The 20,649-nt window shown below is 41.6% G+C and overlaps 2 protein-coding genes across 4 annotated transcripts in view; both read left to right on the top strand.

The window, feature by feature from the left end:
* Positions 1-6,724, top strand: part of stat5a (signal transducer and activator of transcription 5a) — a 67,328-nt gene extending 60,604 nt beyond the window's left edge. For all 3 annotated transcript variants that reach the window (XM_083896778.1, XM_083896779.1, XM_083896780.1), the window contains 7 exons: positions 641-847; positions 1,479-1,573; positions 1,807-1,949; positions 3,128-3,283; positions 4,585-4,636; positions 5,047-5,157; positions 5,292-6,724. In XM_083896778.1, the coding sequence (XP_083752904.1) occupies positions 641-847; positions 1,479-1,573; positions 1,807-1,949; positions 3,128-3,283; positions 4,585-4,636; positions 5,047-5,157; positions 5,292-5,412 (885 nt within the window). In that variant the 3' untranslated portion in view covers positions 5,413-6,724. The remainder of the gene's footprint in view (positions 1-640; positions 848-1,478; positions 1,574-1,806; positions 1,950-3,127; positions 3,284-4,584; positions 4,637-5,046; positions 5,158-5,291) is intronic.
* Positions 6,725-16,075: 9,351 nt separating this feature from the next.
* The window catches only part of LOC310932563 (inactive phospholipase C-like protein 2), a gene marked incomplete at both ends in the record, with an annotated part of 81,725 nt that continues 77,151 nt past the window's right edge, over positions 16,076-20,649 (top strand). Inside the window, one exon of the mRNA XM_083895889.1 lies at positions 16,076-16,369. Coding sequence (XP_083752015.1) covers positions 16,076-16,369 — 294 coding nt within the window. The remainder of the gene's footprint in view (positions 16,370-20,649) is intronic.

A 20,649-nucleotide genomic window follows, 5' to 3' on the forward strand; every position in this document is an offset into this window, starting at 1 on the left:
CTGTGACATATTAGGAGGATTTTATGGCCAGTTGCTTTAGATTTATTACATAATGCACCTTTAAAACAACAAATAAAAAAACAAAGAACATGAATTTAGTGTAATCTAGTTTCCACATAACTTCATATAACCTTAAATCAGGTAATTTGATAGTCGCTAGTGTTATAGTTGGTTCACAATCTAACAATCTAATTTAGTCCTTTGTTGCAACATGCCCACAAACACCTGTCAGACAATACTGAGGTAAAAAGATGAGCTCTAAAAAATGAAGTAAAAACTCAGCTCATGACATGAGTACGATGAAAGAGTTAAAGACATGGAATTACAGCATTCGTGGAGCGTTCCAAACGAAACTTCCTGTTCATAACTGGAAAATGATGACCTCCCAGTGCAACTGGAAAACACTTGAAAACACACTTGGCTTTCAAGGTAGTCTCAGTATGTTTTACGTACATGCATGATTCTGCCTCGTGAATCTCAAAGTAACATGTGGTAATGCTTTTCGGTGTCCATAAAACAATATAAAAAAAAAAAATACAGCCTGTTCTCTAGTGTATGTGGTCATCGTTGATGGTGTTACCCTCTGCTGCTGCCTCCCTGCCTCCCGTAAAGCATCCTGTAAATCCTCTGCTGTCTGCAGGGACGGGTGCCTTTCCTCGTGCCAGATAAAGTGCTGTGGCCTCAGTTGTGTGATGCCATCAATATGAAGTACAAGGCTGAAGTGCAGAGCAACCGAGGCCTGTCTGACGAGAACCTGGTCTTCCTGGCTCAGAAGGCCTTCAGCAGCTCCAGCAACAACCCGGACGATTACCGCAACATGACAATGACCTGGTCTCAGTTTAACAGGGTCAGCACCAATGTTTTTTTCCTTTTATTAATACAAATATATGTGAAAATCACCTGTGAGTCTCTGTCATGCTGCACAAAAGAAAGAGATTCTCCTCTTTGCATTTTTAAAATACCCCCCGGCCTGTTTTAGTGAGCCATTTCATCACCATGAACAGAATGATTTACCATCGGTCATTCACACAGAAGAGTATTTCTTGCTCCATTTGCAGTGGCCCTACTGCCCTATTCTGCAGTCAACTTAAGTGAGAACGCCTCGTCGGTAGCCAGGTCTTCGTCTTAATGGACCTGTTTGTCCACACACTGAAAGGCTGGAGGCCTCATTTTCTGGTTCAATGCAGCTGGCAATGGCGGAAAACACACTCACATTCAGCACACACCATCGGTCTCATTAGATTACAGGAACATCAAGTTTCAAGCGCTTCACAGACTCTGTGTACATGCCACACACATACACACGTTTGCAGCCCAGATACACAACATGTACACACGCACAGACTCGGCTGCAGTCTCAGTGAAACCATAAACAAAAACTGCGATGAGGACATGTTTTTCTCTTTCTGGACTGCATGGATGGAATATAGTATGATATAAAAGATGTACACATACCCCATAACTCTTTCCCTCTGCAGGAAAGCTTGCCGGGGAGGAACTTCACATTTTGGCAATGGTTTGATGGTGTGATGGAACTCACAAAAAAACATCTCAAACCACACTGGAATGATGGGTAAGTGAAAAAAAATGAGTCAGGACAAAGAAATAAAAACACCACCTCTCTTATTTCATTTTGACAGCTAGAATGCATGCTCTGTGAAAGTACTTCTTTCCCCTGCTGTCATTTAGTCAGTCTTGCAAATGTAGGCAACGTTTCTCTTATATGAATTACCATGGAAACCTGTGTTTGCTGGACCTGAGATCTTTTCTGTGCATCTCTCTCTCTCTCTCGCTCTTGTTTTTCAGAGCCATATTGGGCTTTGTGAACAAGCAGCAGGCTCAGGACATGCTGATGTCCAAACCCAATGGTACCTTTCTCCTGCGCTTTAGTGACTCTGAGATTGGAGGGATTACGATAGCCTGGGTGGCAGAAAATCCTAATAAAGCAGGTATGATATGATGTTCTTCTGATCCTTGAAAGTGCAAGCATGACAATGACTGATGGAAGCACTTACTGCACGTACTTCATCCAGCCATTTGGACAATGAAAATGTTCACATAATGGCTGATTTCCTGTCCATTCATGATTAATGATAAATGTATATATAGTTTATCATTAATATAAATAAATTATGATCAATTACCATTCTGTATAATCATTGTATCAACTTAATCCTAACATGGATGTATTCAGTATATAGGGGAGCCTTTATACTGCAAATTGTATATGTCCAAACATGTAAAATTGTGTTTTTGTAGCAGAATAACCCTCAAATGCGCCTTCAAAGAACTTACATTAACACACCTAGAGCTATAAGCTATATAAAAATGTTTAATTTCTTTCTCTTTTTATTGTTTTCAACCAACAACAGGCCTTTTGATGCATATCAATTATTAATGCATTTCTTTAAATGCATTTAAAGTTTTTGTCATGATGCCCCTTTATTTTATGGTCTAAAAAACACACTAAATTAATTATTTTCATTGCAGCCTGGTATATGTGAAAGATTAGCAGAAACATTTGTTTATATGCATATATTTAATAAATGTTCAAAGGTTTTAACCCTTAAATTGCCGTCTTTGTCGTGATGACATCAAAAGTAGTGATTTGAACGGGTTTCAATGAGCACATTTTGGTGCGTAGGTGTGTTACTGTGAGTATTTTAGTTGACGTCGTTTACAATAGGCTAAAAATAAAAAAATACATGGAATAAAATTGAGAACAGTCAAAAATGCACAACCTGGCGTACATTTCTTAACAACATGCATGAAAAAAGGATAAATATTCCAGAAATGTGTCTTGTGTGTTTAAGGGTTAATAATAATCTCGCCTTCAGTCCTCGGGCCTTACATACTGTGTATTATGGCTTTTGTTGTCTGCTTGCTGAAGCAAGGAGGCTGAGATTATGAAGCATGTGTCTTTATCACACTTTACCTGCAATAATTATTTTTGCTCAGTTTTAAGCTACACAAGTAAAGAGTTCTCCTACATTTAACCTCTGCTATCTGTCACGTGTGTGTGAGAAGATATATGATGTAGTGACTCCAGTGACAACTTTTCTGGAGGAAAAAAAAAAGAGAGATTGTGTTTGCGTTACTGTTGACGCTGGTGTGGCTCTTTCTCCAGGTGAGAGAATGGTTTGGAACCTGATGCCCTACACAACCAAAGACTTCTCCATTCGCTCTCTGGCCGACCGCATCAGTGATCTCAATCACCTCCTCTTTCTCTACCCCGACAGACACAAGGACGAGGTGTTCTCCAAATATTACACCCCACCACTCTGTAAGCTCCTCCCTGCTCTTACTTTGAATCATATGTGACAACATCAGTGCGTTTACATGCATTTTAAAAGTCAATAAAAGGCAGTTATTAGTTTTTTCTTAATGTCATGTAAACAGAATCAAGCTAGATTTAGACTAACTTGGATAATGTGATTCACAGTCCAATTACTCATGTATGTATATGTTTAGTAGGACTGGAGTCGAAAGGGCCAATTCCAATTCTTATCCTAACCCTCAAGCTCAACCCTTAATCTTAACTGGCCCTCAAAACCAAGTGTTGAGGGTTATTTTGTCACTTAGAAATGGGACACCCCTTAAATGCAGATACGTCTTCAGACTGTAGGGGGCAGAATAACGCGAAAGCTGCATCCAGTCCGTCAACTCCGAAAAAGAAGAAGAAGAACACATTTACATCACGATTATTTATTACGATCCGTTTGTCAGTCAAGTTATAAGGTTGTCAGTTAGTTATAAGATGATACTCATACAAATACCACAACCACAGACATATTCAGCTGACAGTTACCACACACCACGGCTTATTGAAAAGTAAACCATAGCAAACGATCGCTTGTCCGCACCGGCCGGCTATTAGTAATCCATAAAATGGGCCTAAACTAAGATAATACAATGGTTTTCATCATTTTTATATCTCTATTAACAAAGAAAATAATTAATTTGTAGCGTACTCGTTTTCGCTGCTTTGTTATTTGAAAACATGCAATGCATTCTGGGTAGCCCTTGCTCCCAAGGGTTGTCTCAGAAAATCTCAATATTGAGGGCGATACAGCCCTTAAACTTGCCCCTCAACTTAATTTTTCTGAGAATCGGGACAGCACTGGCACTAGAGGGAGCGTGCATTTTTGAGATTGAGGGTTAAGCAAGGAATTGGAATTCACCCTTGGTGTACATGGTGCTGCACATGCACCAATATGTCTCTCTCCGGTCTTTGACCCAGAAGCTCTACCAGATCATACTGTGGCGGTGGCGAAGACAACACAGCGACCACAAGAGTGATTTATCTCACGGTCCATCTCGCCGTTCACTGTTTATTTAAAGGTCAACAGGAAACTGATTAAATACGCGCTCATTTATAGAGAGACACAGCGCCCCCTGCAGAGCTGGACAAATGCAGCCAATAAATCTTTTCTCCCTTCTGCATGTATACTCGGACTCAGTCGAGCTACGGCCACAGCTGGACTAAGCTGTGCATGTAAACGTACAGTCACATACTTGATAGCTGTTGATGTTTTGCACTCATCTGTCACTCATTCTCTCCTCTCGTGCTTGTTTGTCTTAAAGCAAAAGCAGTGGACGGCTACGTGAAGCCGCAGATCAAACAAGTGGTGCCCGAGTAAGTATCAGTCTCCCTGTTCTTCTTTTCTCCCGCCTCTCTTTTCTTGCTGTTCCACTGCTGTGAAAACTGCCAGTTTTTTTTTTTTTCCTCCATGGCAACATTTAGAGTTAATCACTAAATATTGGAGCCTGAATTCAGATCAGCTATTAGTTAGCTGTTACAGTTGGAGGAGGCCAATTAAGGATTGCCAGGGTTCCTGAGAGAGCTTGTCTTCGGCTCATCATTAGAGTTAGGCTTGTTAGTTCGCAGGCCCTGCTCCCCGCTTGTCTCCACGGTTGGTTCATCTGCAGCACATTGAATGACCATAATGATGCAGCAGGGACTGGAAAACACGCTGTGGGCAGTTGCTTAGGCAACTGACGAACACGGACTCACATGCCTTTATTTGGGTTTATGTGTGTGCACAGGTTTGCTACAGCCAATCCGGATCCAACAACCGGAAACCAAACCTACATGGATCACGGCGCGTCCCCGGCACCTGTCAGTCACGTTCACGCCTATGGCATATACCAGCCAATGTGAGTGACATAATGTATGAACGTTTACACCCATACGTGTTATTTGTAAAAGAGTGTCAGTGTCTCGCTGCTCCTGTTGCTGTCTCGGTGATGTGCACCAGCTTTGTCTGAGTTGTCCGTGCGTCCTGTGACAGGAGTGACTCCATGCTGGACACGGAAGGAGACTTCGACCTGGACGACACCATGGATGTGGCGAGGCACGTGGAGGAGCTGCTCCGGCGGCCGGAGAGCCAGTGGGGCGGCCAACAGTCGTGACCTTCGACCGTCCTTTGCCAAACGGACCCTGCCTCCCATGTTGCCCCACTCACATTGACATTTCTCATGTTTTAATTCCATTCAATTTCTTTTTGTTTGTTTGTTTTCAGATAGCTATAATGTGAAATGTTAATAATGGTTGTGATTTTTTTTTTTTTGTCAGCATGAGAGCATGCACGTCAGTGACTCTTTAGTTTCCTTTGTGTCTGTAAGTGTTTGTAAAACAGACCTCGGTCAAAACAAAAACCTACATTGTTACAGTATTGTGAAAAAGAAAACAAGAAATAATTCTCATTCACATTGTGCATGCATTTCTAGCTGATTTTGAACGGATTTAAAACAATATGCTACTGTATGATGTCATTTTAACAGTTGAATGTTTTTACTTTGTGATATTTTCTTCTTTGTAAATGGGTTTATCAGTATTTTTAAGTGACTTTGACATTTTTGCCCTTTGACAAAAAAGAAAGTAGTTTTTTTTTGCTTTTGCTCTAAAACAAAACAACACCATCCGAGTCATTTCTCTGCAGAGTTGGTCACTTTTTTCAAATCCTTATACACTAACCTTCAGGCGGAGTCGCTCTCTTTGCACTCTGCAACTGACTGCACACACACACACACACACACACACACAGACGTCAGCATGCGGTACACATGCACGAGTGTACATTACAATGTGTTTGTTTTGGATTTTCTCACCAGCTGAATCACAGGAGGGTGTTTATGTCTCTCCCTCGCTCTCACAGGGCTATTTCTCGTGTGTTTTGAACACAGAAAATGCAAATTGAAGCATTTACCCAGCGCTGCCTGCTTGTCCTCTCAGGTCCCTCTTTCCCATCATCAGTGCTACCTCGCATTATTCCACTGACAGCCTTTTTGTTGTTGTTTTGTGTTGCACCGCACTCACACCAGCAGGTACAGAAGGTCGTTTTTTTTCGCTCTCTTGTTGACATGTGTGAAGTAAAGAAGTTTCCTCACACTGCCTGGGAAGTGCACTGTGGCCTGTTTTAACGCTTGAAAGCGATCACCTGACGATGTCATGATGTTGTCACATTTTGGTCTGCATGCCCGAACGATCGGCTGCTCCCCTCTGACTCTCTCTCTCCTGTCCGTCCGCTCGTCCCTACAGCCGTGTCATGATGCTGTGTCATAACCAGCACTTGCGTGTCTGCCGTGTGACATCATGACCGCACCAGCAACTGAAGTTGCAAGGGCGTATAGATAGATCGGTGCGGGCTTTGCATGCTCGCACACATGCACCAGCTGCTGGGCCACATATAGAACACAAGCCTGTTGAGTCGAGTCAGTCTGTCTCTTTATCTGGCGTTTCTTTTTGGGGGGGGGGGTCAAGATTTAATTGGGCGTCTCATTTTTGTGCTACACATCAAAGACAATACAACACATTAGTGTAGAAGTCTCCACTGCCTCCTCTTGATTCAAATGCATATATTCAACAGTTAATAGTCATTGACGACAGCCTTGCACCTCAGGAATAAATCGCTTTGCTCAGCCGATGTTTAAGCCAAATAGAAAATGATCTATTTTACAGAATATATGACTTTATTTTATCTATTGCATAATTCTATTTTATTATTATCATTATTATTATTATTATTGTTTCTCTGGCACTCCCCCAAATGAATGTAACCCCTTTGCATGACCCTGTTGAGGATTTACATAAACAAACCCGGTCCGAGCAGTTTTCAAGTCTCAAGAAAAAAAAAAGAAGGAAAAAAGGACACAGAGCAACTGAAAATCTATGATGTGTACTTTGTGTTTGTCCAACAACATTACAGTATTTAAAATATCCCCTCATGTTTCATTTCACTTCTTTGACTCTTTCTTATCTCTTTCTTACATCCCAGCCTCCGTGCCCAGTCCTGTGATATACATATATATATATATATATATATATATACATATACATATATATATATATATCACCTTTGCGCTTTGTAGACAGTGTACTTTCCTTTTTTGATGTAGACGCCGCTGTGTGCTGTTCGGTGTATGTACCATGTTTGTGGTCTGCGTTCATCACTTGGGTTGAGGTTTGGTTGACAAGAAGAAAAATAAAAGTTTTATAAATAATTTGAACTCAGCCTGTAGACGTACGGAAGATTTTGATGTCACTACAAAATAAATGCTATTTTCTTATGTGTGCAGTCACCAACTGTGGATTTAACTTGCAAAAATACACATGGATTCAACATGGATGGGGTCACTTTAATCTCTGGTGATGATATATATCTTACAGCTTCTTTTCAGAGAACTATGAGATGTGATGTATCATATAGACAATAATGTTTCATTTTCTTTATTTATTGAATGTGAACTCTCATTTTTCAAACCTCTTGTAACCTTTCAACGCCTTTCCTAAACACAAACAAAACAGATTTTAGGCTTGACGTAAGCAAACTACCAGAGTTTCCATCCTTGCAGATTTTTTTTTTTCTTTTTTAAATGTGCCACACTTGTCTAGATTTTGTGATAGCTCCACTGCCGTCAGCCTCTTGTTTCCTGCCACAATATCAAGATCAGCCTACAGAGTGTAGACGTTTCATGGCAGTCGATGTGTAGAAAATGACATATTCTTCTGAACATCAAAAGTCAAGATGAAAAATCACATTTAAAAAGTAGAAATAATCTGCCATTTAAAGGCATTTACACACAAAGAGTCAAGGTTATTTTCTAACTAAACTAAATGTAAACAATGGTTGTTCAGGGATGATACGATTAATATATGTATTTATAAAAAAGTGGCATCTGAAACATAACAACAACCTGTGGAAGGTGCAGTCTGGTCTTTATTGTTCATATAAAGCTCATCTCTGCCATCTGGTGGACCTAAAGCTGCTTACACTGTCAATTTATGAGGACTTGTCTTCTTGTTTGACTCCATTTTAAGGTGAAGACATGTTTTGAAGTGAACAGGAGGTCAGTTAGGTTAAGATAAGAGTCGGGGTCAGAGGAAGTCCCCAGGAAATGTATGTCAAGTCAATGCAATGTCCTCTTAAGTCATGGAAAGCAGTGTGTGTTTATTTGGCCTGTCACTTACAGTGAATACTAATTACCTGCCTGGTGTCATATCTGGTATAGGTGATAAGAAAAAATTATAATAACCTGCACTGGATTTCACCAATTTTCACTAATTATACCTCCAGAAATTCACTGGCTGTGCACTGCAAAGGTATATTTAAATTATTTCCTCAGCCAAGGAGGTGATACTTTCATCGCTGTGACTTTGTCTCTCTGCAGTTTTGTTTAGTTTGCAGGATGAGAAACTCTACTATCAGACCGAGTCTCATCCAGATCTGAACCAGATTAGAGATTCTGCAGCCATTTCAATTTAACAAGGATATCTCAGTGACGTCAGACCAGGATGAATGTTGTCATGTTTATGTAAGATGGTAGAGTTCAATTCTTTATCTATAGACAATGTTGTCATTCTTAAAAAATACCTTTTGCATAATGGGTGCTCATGCGGCTCCATCATTGGACTGAAAATGAGTCAGAGGCTGTATATATATGTATATATATATATATATATATATATGTGTCCAGTGGAACTGGCTTCTATAGGTCAGTGGTGGGCTGTTGCATGGATACTAAACCTGTCTTTTTTACAAGCTCAAAGTGAGACAGCATGATCACTGGGCGTTTGCCTCTGATGTGATAATAGACTCACATTAAGGGTTTCCTGCAGCAATTAATAAATCATTGCATCATGCAAACGGTACACAATTCAATACATTTTAAAGGGTGATGTCAGTTAAATAGTGAGAACAATATCAAGGCAATATGTACAATTTAAAACAGGGTGGTTATATGCAGATTGAATAGATATGCCTTTTTCCTTTAATCTGGCTTTTATTTGTTATTTGGCCGATTCAGATTGTTTTAAGTGTGTGGTGATGCTTTGTGCTCTTGGTAACAGAGAGCTTTCAAATGTTGGTGGCTGTAAATGTTATTTCTCTCTTTTGCACATTGTTAAAATAAAAATAGGCAGATTTAGAAAGGACAAATTTGATGTTTAAAAATCCTAATCCACTAAGGGCCAGCTAGCATGAGAAAATACAACAACACACATGCTTTTTTATCTCCCACCACGCCGTAGATTAATGGTATCGGACATACACTGATACTGCAGTATTTTAAAAAGCAGCACATGCTTTAATTGTGTGTCGTTTTAGCTCTTTCACCACCAGGTGTCAGTAGAATCCAATGGTTGAAACAGACCAGTATTAGAGCCGCATGAGCATCCATTATGCAAAAGGTATTTTTTAAGAATTATTTAAATTGTTCTGCAATTCTGCAGAAAACGTGTCCGACATCATTATCCATCGGAGCTTAATCTTCCTCACAAATGTAATTTCCCCCCATTTCTACATGAACACCAGGGATGTGCAGCATGGTCACCAATGCCTCAAAATGAAACTGGCAGTTTATTGAGGAGGAGATCTGTGTAAGTGAATAGAACACAGTTGTGTGCTCTTTGAGTTGTGAGTCCAACCTACATTCTCAAAGTGAACACAAGGATGGGTCCTACAACTGTCTCCTGTAATAAATGTAAGTGCACTGTTACACAGTGTTTATTCAGATGCACACCGTGTTGCAAAGAGGGAGAAACATTTCTATTTCTACATATTTACATTTCAGCTTCTCGTTTTTTCATCCAACCAGATACCCAGACACTCAAATGATCACGAGGTAAGTAGGTAACTTTCTTAATTGATAGTGATGTTTATATACACGAGCAGTCAAAAGTTTGGACACGCCTTGTCATTTGAATGGTTTTTCTTTATTTTCATGACTATTTACATTGTAGATTCTCACTGAGGGCATTAAAATGTTGAATGAACACATATTATGGAATTATGTAGTAAACAAAAGTGTGAAAAAACTCTAAATATGTTTAATTTTTTTAAATTCCTCAAAGTAGCCACCCTTTGCTTTGATTACTGCTTTGCACAATCTTGGCATTCTCTCAATGAGCTTCATGAGGTAATCACCTGGAGGTTGTCTTTGAAGGAGTTCCCAGAGATTCTGAGCACTTGTTGCCTTCACTCTGCAGTGTGTCCAAACTTTTTGACTGGTAGTGTATATTTTTCCATTTAAATGTAAATTGTTTTTCCTTTTGAATAACAGGCAGATGTGACTGAATAATTAAGTGTACTGTGACCAATGAGCCGGATAAACATGATGGGGCCTCGGGTTAAACTTTGTGGAACCCCATCTGTAGTAAGAATCCAGATTGATGACCTGATCTGCTTAATTATTCTATTACGAGTTCTGCAGAAATTTATATGTTAAAATCAGACCCCGAGATATAGAAACAGTAGATATATAAATGCATGTTTTATTTAATCAGCACAATTCGCTGTTTGTTTGACTACTATAAAGTGCAAAATTTGAAACCTTCAGTAAGGCTTTTTGTTATTCATGATTGGGATAGAAAATGTCTGGTTGTCCCATGTTAAAAGTGTGGTGTAGGTTTCCTGTAAATGAGATGACATGTATGACCTGCAGCAAAAGATCAACAGTGAAAGTGTTTGTGTGAAATGGTTGGTTTTATGCACAGTTTTCTCATCTCGTTGGATTCGATAATCACACGGGGGCCAGCACAGGAAGTGCGGTGGCAAAGCTCAGGAAGACACACCCTCCCCGGCTGTGAGCGGCAGGAACTTCCTGTATGTATGTATATCATCCTCATCATTAAGAATCAAATAATTTACACAGTAGAACATGTAAGAGTCACAAGGTACATTTCATTCTTATTTCAGTAAAGGACACGTGGCTCTGGATCGACTGATTTATTGATGAGGTGATTTTTAACACCTATTTTTTCACCTGCAGCCAAGCAGCAATTGATGACTTGATCAATAGCCTGGCTGACATTTTTACAATAGCCTGGCTCGTGTGTGACAGGACAAAAGTCCTTTCAGATCCTGCCACGGGAAAACAACAGGACTGTTTGTTTGATGTCATGATACTGACATTTCAGCGAATTTTATTTTAATCGCAGTTCAATTTAAGTTATAATTGATGCATATGGACGGTTGGTTTCGTAATCCACTCACATGTTGGAGCACACGGTCGATTATGATTCATACGCTGTGTCTTTATTACATTCTGAGGAAAAACGAGGACGCTATAATCTGATTAAGGCGTGTACATTTTTGACATGATGTGCCTGAGATCGTCATTATTCTGGTTAATGTAATCAGAAAATGCTGCTTCTATGGCATTGTGCTCTTGTATTAATCAGATGAGTGATAGAATGTTGCTGTGTATCTAGACGTAGTGGTCAGATTGCGTTGCCTTACGTGAACTTTGATATACAGTAAAGTCCACATGGCGGTGATGTTTGAGTTAGGAGCCAGGCTGTCGGAGGCTCTTTCACATTAAAGGGAGACAGCTGGGCCGATCAAGGAGGCTTTTAAAAGTAGAACTTTTGCTAAATTATTTCTGAGAATGCATTATACATGACCCTGAGAGATCATAGGAGAAGAAGGAGGAGTGTGTTTCAGCCTCGACTTCATGAACAGACACAGTTTTACGCCAACAGACAGTGCTCCAGTTGCCCCTTTTGCTGACTTTTTTCCCCTCTGTCACAACAAACAGATTTCCCTGGACTGTCCTTGAGGAGGAGCCGCGCTCCGACCGTCCTCACATGCCTTTTCCTTCATTAGACTGAGTGCAATTAGAGAGGCTGTGTTTTGTCTGCAGATTAAACCACTTATCATCACCAAGGCCTGTGAAAACATCCACACACAGTCCCCTGAATGAAACCCTTAACCTCAGCAGATTGTCCCACACTCGGACGTAACACATCCACTGATTTCATATATGCATCAGAACGCTCTCACATTTGCAGACGAATAACAACCCAAATGCAGAATTGTGATGTGAAGACATTGCTCTACTTGACAGTTGTGATGAGACACCGAGATCATGCTCTCCGTGAGACACAAAGCATTTCCTTCAAATTGGCTATGATTTGATTTGTCTCCTCCGTTGGCTATAAATGGCGTTGCATTATCTCAGCTCCCTGGCCATGGGAGTTTTTCCTGACTTTGAACGTCACGCCCCCGTGGTTGCAGTTTATTTAAGCCTCAGAGGCTCATGCAGACGCTTGAATTCATCGTGTTTGAGGTGGTGCTGAGGTTAGATGCTGTGTTACACAACTGCTGACTTTCCAGTTTACTCTGAATCATATTATAAATGAATGAGACTAATATTTGCAGTCTTAACTCATTGCTGGCCTTTTTTTTTGATTCATTGAACTAAGCAAAGTGGCAGTGGAGTGACAGATGAGTTTCCTTGCATCTTTGATGAAGAGTGATACTATGAAACTGCACTGTCTATTTATATGCTCTGTTTTTCTTCTCAGCACATTTGACTGGTGAACAAATGACAAAACTCTCCTGCAAAGATGTTTCAGCAACAAAAACAGATAAATGCTTTCATGACAATTAGTATTCATCTAGACTCTGGAAAAATGCTCTTCCAAATGTTAAGTGTATAGTGAGCAGGGCTGGAACTAATGTATTTTGGATAATTGATTGATTGTTTTTTTGGATAATTAAAGCAATCTGCCTGGTTTTTCAGTCTCTTAAATGTGAATATTTCCCGGTTCCTTCGCTCAATGTAACAAATAAATTATTTAAAAAAAAAAAAACTGTTTGGAACAAAACAAGACGTCTGGGAAGATCGTCATTTTGAGGTTTGGGAAACAGATTTTCGGACATTTTGTGGACCAGACAATTAACATGATTCATCAACAACCTTTCTCTGTTCTGCTGCAAAGTGCAGCTGAAGCTAGAATCAGTCACTTATCAACATCTTTTCCAAATGAACTGCAGAATGTGCAGCTTCATAACCTGCAATAGCAGACAGATGTGTTTCCAGTGCAGCCTGTGCCACTGTGAGAGGAAAGAACAGTAACAGCCGAAACAATCTGGACTCTTGTGCTGCTTCCGCGCCTCAACACTCCTACGATTTCTAATTCTCTTTAGCTCCTTTGTGTTTGTCACCATTGTGAATTGTTTTCACCACCAACTGAGTGTTGATAAGTTTGGGCTGAGTGTTAATAGGTTTGTTTTGCTGTGGCGCCGACGCTGATTTGATTTCAGAAAAAAAACAAAAGAGGGAGTGTAAACCCGGTTTAAAGAAATATACATATCAGAAAAAGAAAATATTGTTGGTTTACTGATAGCTCTCAAGTTCGAATCATGGTGAGTTTGATCATTGACATAAAATATTTTACGAAATTATATCTGTTTAAAACAAACCTGGGACGCTCTTTATCTGCGGACAGCACCTGAAAACTGCAACTGCTGTCACTTTATTTGCCCTTAGGTGTTTGCAGAATATTGGTTATGAATATGTTAGCTGCTTCATCTCCGTGTTCTGGCTGGAAAATGAAGATTATAAAATGTTCCCATAAGAAACAAAAAAAATCTGTCTTTTTATCATGCAAGGACATAGACTCTGGCGCTCTGCTGCTGGCTTGTGTGCTAAGAAAGATGGAGGCAGCAGTGTGACAGATGAGGTCAGGCAGGAGTCTCTGTGGACTCTGTTGTTTGCAGATGATATTGTAATCTGTAGTGAGAGTAAGGGACAGGTGGGAGAGAGCATGGAGGTATGAGCTGGAGAGAAGAGGAATGAAGGTTAGTAGCAGCAAGGTGCACAGATGCAAGGAGAAGAGGAAGAGGAAGTGGATGAGTTTAAATACCTGGGGTCAATGATTCCAAAGCAACGGAGAGTGGAGAGGGTGGAGACGAGTGTCAAGTCAGGGGTGATGTGTGACAGAAGGATAGCAGCAAAAGCGAAAGGGAAGGTCTACATGGGAGTGAGACCTACTATGATGTATGGTTTAGAGACTAAAAAACAGGAAGCGGAGCTGGAGGTGGCAGAGCCGAAGATGACCAGGATGGACAGGATTAGAAGTGAGCACATTCAAGGGACAACTCAGGTTGAATGGTAAGAGAGACAAGGTGGTTTGGTCACATGGAGAGGAGGGACAGTGATTATATTGGACAAAGGATGTTGAAGATGGAGCTGCCATGGATGTTGTGAAGGTGGACATGAGGACAGATGGTGTAACAGACACATGGAGAGACAAAATGGTAGATCCAACAGTAGATCCACTGTGGCGACCCCTATAGGGAGACATATATTTTCTATGGACTTTGATGCAGCGAGACAGGAGTTTACAATATTCAATCTCGAGTTGGAAAAGACTGTTTCATGGCGAGAATAATGGGCAAACATATTCTTAAGCAGGTATATGTTTTTTTTTAAGGTGAGCCTTTTATTGGATGGCTAAAATCTGTATTTCTGTCTCTGCTGTCAGTGAGAGCAAGGGTCCAGCTTGCAATCTAGTTTATGGAAATGTTGGTCCTTGGCAAAGTCCATCCATCTTCCACTGCTTCATCCTCCACATGAGGGTCGCTTGTGCCAATCTCAGCTGATTTAGGGCAAAAGGCGGGATGTACCGTGGACACACACACCTGACACAGCCACAATTCAAAACACCTGAAATATCCTTTTTAACTTGTGACACAGTTATTTTTCCCATTTAAACAAAGCTGTTTAAACTAAATGTATTTATATTTAAAGGTGCATTATGTAATAAATCTAAAGCAACTGGCCATAAAATCCTCCTAATATGTCACAGAGACTCAGGAATAATGTTCATATAACAAACTGAACTCACCAACAACAACAGTACAGACAAAATATTTGCATTAAAAAAATATTTTGCAGACTGCAAATCATGGTTTGGTTATGTCAGTTATGTCAGAAAAAGAAACCTAAAAAACCTCGGTATTTTGAATTTGAATGTGGTAACCGTATTTGGCCACATTCTTACATATGGCACCTTTAATACATTTAGTCCCCCCCCCCCCCTCCCCCTTTAAATCAAACGTTCATACAAAACCTGTGAATAAACACAGTGAGCGCCCTCTTGTGGAGAAGTCACAACAGGCTCGTGTGAATTTGTGCGTGAGTTTCAAGCTTCAATTTCAGGTAGATGTTAAAAAAGTACGACACTTTGAGAAACTTCAGGTCCACTGTGGATCTGTTTTGCGTGAGGCTGCGCGCGCTGGACAACAGTGGATTTGATAGTGCACGCACGCACGCGCCGGTGTGTGCAGTGCACGCGCGTTTGCGGGCTCATTGCGACTGCGCCCTCTCTCTGACTCTTGAATTTGTCCCGCGGATGCGTGAGTAAGAGGAAGCCCCGCTCTCCCGTTTGCAAACGCTGCAGAAAGTGCCGAGGACACGAGGCGATGCGCACAGTGGCGGAGCAGATTTGTGAGGACACGGAGACAGACGACAGCGCGGGATGTGAGCAGTGAAGCAGCGTCTTCAATCAGCGTTTGTTGTTGTTGTTGTTCCCCTTCTCTGTTGGAGCACACTCCTCCAGAGAGAGAAGGAGAGGGAGGCGTGTGAAGTCCGCCGCCGTCTGCTCGCTCCTCCAGGACGGATCAGCTCAGCGTGACCATCCGCTGCCGTGCGCTCCGATGATGATGGACACGCAGCTGTGGTGAACGGGGGAAGGAGACAGCTGGTCCACTGTAGTGCAGTGTGAGGGTCGGAGATGGGTTGTTTTCACGTTGTGCAGTGACGGGCTTTGCTGTAACACCGGCGGATCATGGCAGGGATTCACACTTCAGATGCTGCGTCGGGACATTTTTTGGACCCCGTGTTGGTCCAGGGCGCGACGAACGCGGCAGCGGGAGTCACCGGCGACGCGGCCGCGCTCACTCCCACCGGCACCCGCGCGTACTTGGAGGTGTCTGCCGCCCTCCAGGGCTACGGGGCCGAGGGAGTTTACACCAATGGACGGTACAGGGATCACAGCAGTCCAAGGATCGGGAGTGGCAGCCGCGACAATTCCGCCGAGAGAAGTCAGGGGTCTGGAAACACACCTTGCGGCATCATGAAGGTTGGTTGATTGAAACTCTTAACTCATACTGACAACGATTCTCAAGGTGACACAAGGGGAATGAAGCGCAGTGCATTCCAACAAAGTGACAATAAGCCTGTATAAGACCATGAAGGTGTCAAATCCATGGTTCAGAGACTTTTAGGGTTCAGAGTTTCATGGGACAACCTCCCTCCAAAAAAATCCAGAGTAACATTCTTCTGAAGTTGTACCAGATTTGAACACAAAAATACTTTCATTTACTTATGTAGGTTTGACCTTATGTCTGTTAGTGTTAAAGGCCCAGAAATCTTCAGGTATTGTTGCACCTTTAAAAAAAAAAAGACTGCATATTGCTTTCATTGGTCTCATTGATTCTGCAGCACCTTCACTGTTATTCCTCCTAAAAAATCATCCAATATTCTACAGTTACACCCCAGGACAGTGTAAGAGTAACACACACCAATACAGTGCCTGTAGATGGCTGAAGTGTGTTCTCTGTGGGAGCTCACAACCATTTTGAGATATTTTTTAGATGCAAATCACAGATAACATTCTGTGTTTTAGATATCTATGTATATGTATACATATATGTATATACATACTTAATACTGTGAAATTAGCAGAAGTAGGTTGTGGTGAAACAGAAGATGCACAGAGAGTAGAGAGTATAAACTTGAATTGTGGGACGTCTTTCTCCATAAAAGAGTTTCAGTAATGGACACCGTGATTTTTAAAGCCCTAGTTAGAGCCTCCATAGATGGAGGTTAATTAACTGATCCTCCACATACTGATTGATATAAGGTGAGAGTTTTGGAAGAAGATTTAATAGACTGTTCAACCATATTATGCTTGAATGCCTTGTGCACCGTGTGCACTCTGTTAGCGATGACAGACTGCTTCATAGGGGTCCTTGGTGGCAACACAAGTATTGCGTAGGTGGGACACACTGGAGAGTTGCATGCTGTCAAATCAGACCCAGCTCGCTTAGCAACTGACACAAAACACTGGCAGATTCTTTGTTGCCCGCATTATTTGATTCTCCCCTGGATGTTGGGTAAATGCAGCTCTCCCTCCCAACAAACACAGATTGAGCTCAGTGGAATCCAAGTATTTTTAACTGTTTTCATTTATGCATAAGAAAAAAAAAAGAAAAAAAAGGAAGACAACTTTGAATTATCATGTTGATCTGAATCCCTCTGCTCCCCACAGAAGAATCAGTCCACATCTGCGCGGCTCATGAGCAAAACATAACAGAGACGGGAGGGCATTGTGCTGTCTGAATGTGATTGATAACAAATCTTCAAAGGCTGCTCTTCAGAAAATCATGTTCATACAGACGGTAATCCTGCTGAGCGCTGCTCTTTTGGGTAGCATGAGCAAATTCAAACATCTCATTTCCCTAAATAACCAGGCAGAGCAGAGCTCTGAAAAGAAGATTCATCAGCGTGTTTTATACCTGAGGCTGTAGAGCTTCCACTGCTGATCTTCCCTTACAGGAAAGGGAAAATGATCCGTGTGAGTATATTTGGAATTCAGACAAATCAGCCTCCTGTGGGTACCTTCACACCTCATGTCTCTCAAGTGCGGCTTCCTACACTTGCATGTAACGACCACATCGGTCGGTGAGCCATCATTCTTTCTCTGAGCAGGACACTGACATTCACTGGTCTCTGTTGTGAGAGCCCAGTTATTTAAAGGATTGATGGAGCACAGTTTGTGGAATTCCCTTTTTGTCATGGTTCAGCTGCGCTTCAGGCCGCGCAATGAATAACTGCGAAATTATGTTTGAATGTTAATCGATTGTTGTCACATCCCTGATGTTCCTCCTTTTCTCAGTGCAGTCAGAAAAACTCCACTGGCTTCATCCAGTACACAAATGTTGCCGTCTTACGGTAATCCAATGATTGTCTTGTTGAACAAGTTTGAGCGCACAGCATAATGAGATTCAGAGCGCAGTGGTGACACATTTTTGACACAGTATGAAGAAGAACTGTGATACTTCCTTATGTGGAGCTTATTTAATATGTGTGAGCACCTCCAGAAAAGATGCCTTGCGTTTTACAGTCACGACACAGTACGCACAGAGATAGAACAGGGCCATGATGAGAAACTGGGTCAGCCATTTTTAGACTTGGGAGTCATCCACACTACTCTGTTTTTGTTTAAAAATGCATACATTTTGGTCTGGATATGTCTGCAGTCCACACTACAGCAGCATTTTTACAGCCTCACCCACGGAGAAGGTTAAAGATGCTGCTGGCTCCATTTTAGTTAAACTTAGGGGCCACTTTTTAGTCTGTGCAGGCAAAAGCTGATGCAGTTACCCCACAATCACTTCTTGTTGTCTTTCACTGGCTATGACTTGACAATCAGCTGTGAAGGAAAGGCTCCGTTGACACCCGTGTTTTATGGCGCTTTTCCATTATACATTTCTAGCACCTGGTGCTTTCTTTGGTAACTGCTCTGGCGAGGTTCCAAACGAGCTGAGCCAATAATTAAATGTGACATCGACAGACTGCCGACCACTGATTTGGAGAGTGTAGTCACTGGAAGACTCACGGCGCCGACGTCCAACACAGGAATCAAACTGAACAATGCCAAACTGTAGATCTGTTAAAAAGACTTAAAAATTCCAAAAAAAACATACGTTGATCTCTAATATTTAGCAAGGACATTTTTTAAAAATCTCAACATTTAACAGAGGAATCTGGTGTATTTTATTTTATATTCAGCACTGTTAAATAAATGCGACCATGGGCCGAATCGTAATCTGTTCCATCAAAACAATTCTAATGATTTCAGTTACACCGAAAACAACTGCTTTGCTTGTTACTTGTTTGTGTGTTTGTGCCCCGTCTTAAACGTTGTCACGGCAGTTTCAAGCATTTTATCCTTGTTGTTTAGTGTTGGTAGTACTTTCTGGAACGAAGTAAACAGTTTCTATCAGAAAACTGCCATTTTCAAATTGATGTAGCCTTGGTACATGCACACACACCCACCTACACTTGAGCAGCACTCTGTCTAGTGTGTTTTGAGTGGAGCTTCAAAAGGTGAAGGGGCCACGGGTCCAACGGAATGGAGAAGCAAATGAGCAATTGCAGTGTCGCATTACCTCATTAACTTGGCCCTCAACAAGCAAACCGTACAAGAGACGGGTTTGTGTGTCTGTTCCCTGAGTGGGCATCCAACTTTGTCCTCTTGTCATTTCCTCAGTGGGGTGACAGTGTTGTGAGAAGGAGGGGTGGTGGTGGTGGTGGTGGTGGTGGTGGAGGGGTTGTGATGCAGCTGTGTTATGTAATGCTGGATCGTGGACAGCTGCAAGGCTGGCTCCAGCATGGCTGCAGGGTGGAAGGAAGTGACAACCAGCACAACGAGAGATGAAGAACACAGCATTTAGGAGCAAATTAAGGACAAGAATGCAAAAGCATCCAAAGAGAATCTCTCTCTTCTCCCTTTCTCACCCTAATCTCTTCTTTGCACTGTGTTGTCCTTCACCTCAGCAGCAGATAAAAGGTCAAGCATTTATTTTCAGAGATCTGCCAAAAAAAGATCCATGGTCGGGTTACAAGTAATCCAAAAAGCCACTGTTACGCCTGTGATGTAGTGTTCATTTGGAGTGAAGATCAATAAAGATCACGTGGTTATGTCTTGCATAAGGTCCCATCTTCTATCCACCTCCGCGTTCTTTCCCCATGTGTCGCAGGATATCGATTCACACTCTCATTCATGACCTTGTACAATTGGTTTGAAACATAATGACCCGGTGTGGACTGTCATCAGCTCAAGAGTGTGAAAGGATGCTTAATAAGGAGCTGAGGTAGTGAACATGATTGGATTATAGTGAAGTCAACAGTGTCAACCAAGAGTGAGGATTCGGAGGAAAGAGGAATCAGGTCGACGATACGGTTTAAATAATTCAGGTTCTGCTCTTGACGTTGATCTCTTGCATTTAGTTCGACTAAATCAGGCCTTTGTGGTTTGAAGGAGAGTTTTGTGAAACTGTTCCCAGAAGAAAAGCAGGATTCAGGTGTACTTCACACTTGCTTCACTCAGAGTCTGCTTGTGGTTAAGTGCAGTAAGTATTCTGCCACATTTACAAAGAGCCCAAAAAAAGGAGTTGTCAGATAAGAACAAGTCTTCTAATCTGAAAGCTAACCTCCTTCACTCTCAGACCATATAAATAGAAGAAGCTCCTTGCACCTTATTTGACCAGCTCTGGTCCTGATAACAGTGGCCACTACACTGTGCCAGTGACTCAACAGAGGACTTGTAATGTGCAAGAGCTAAACAATGGATCC

This window comes from Microchirus variegatus (genome assembly GCF_963457635.1).
Source record: "Microchirus variegatus genome assembly, chromosome: 10".
Lineage (NCBI taxonomy): Eukaryota > Metazoa > Chordata > Actinopteri > Pleuronectiformes > Soleidae > Microchirus > Microchirus variegatus.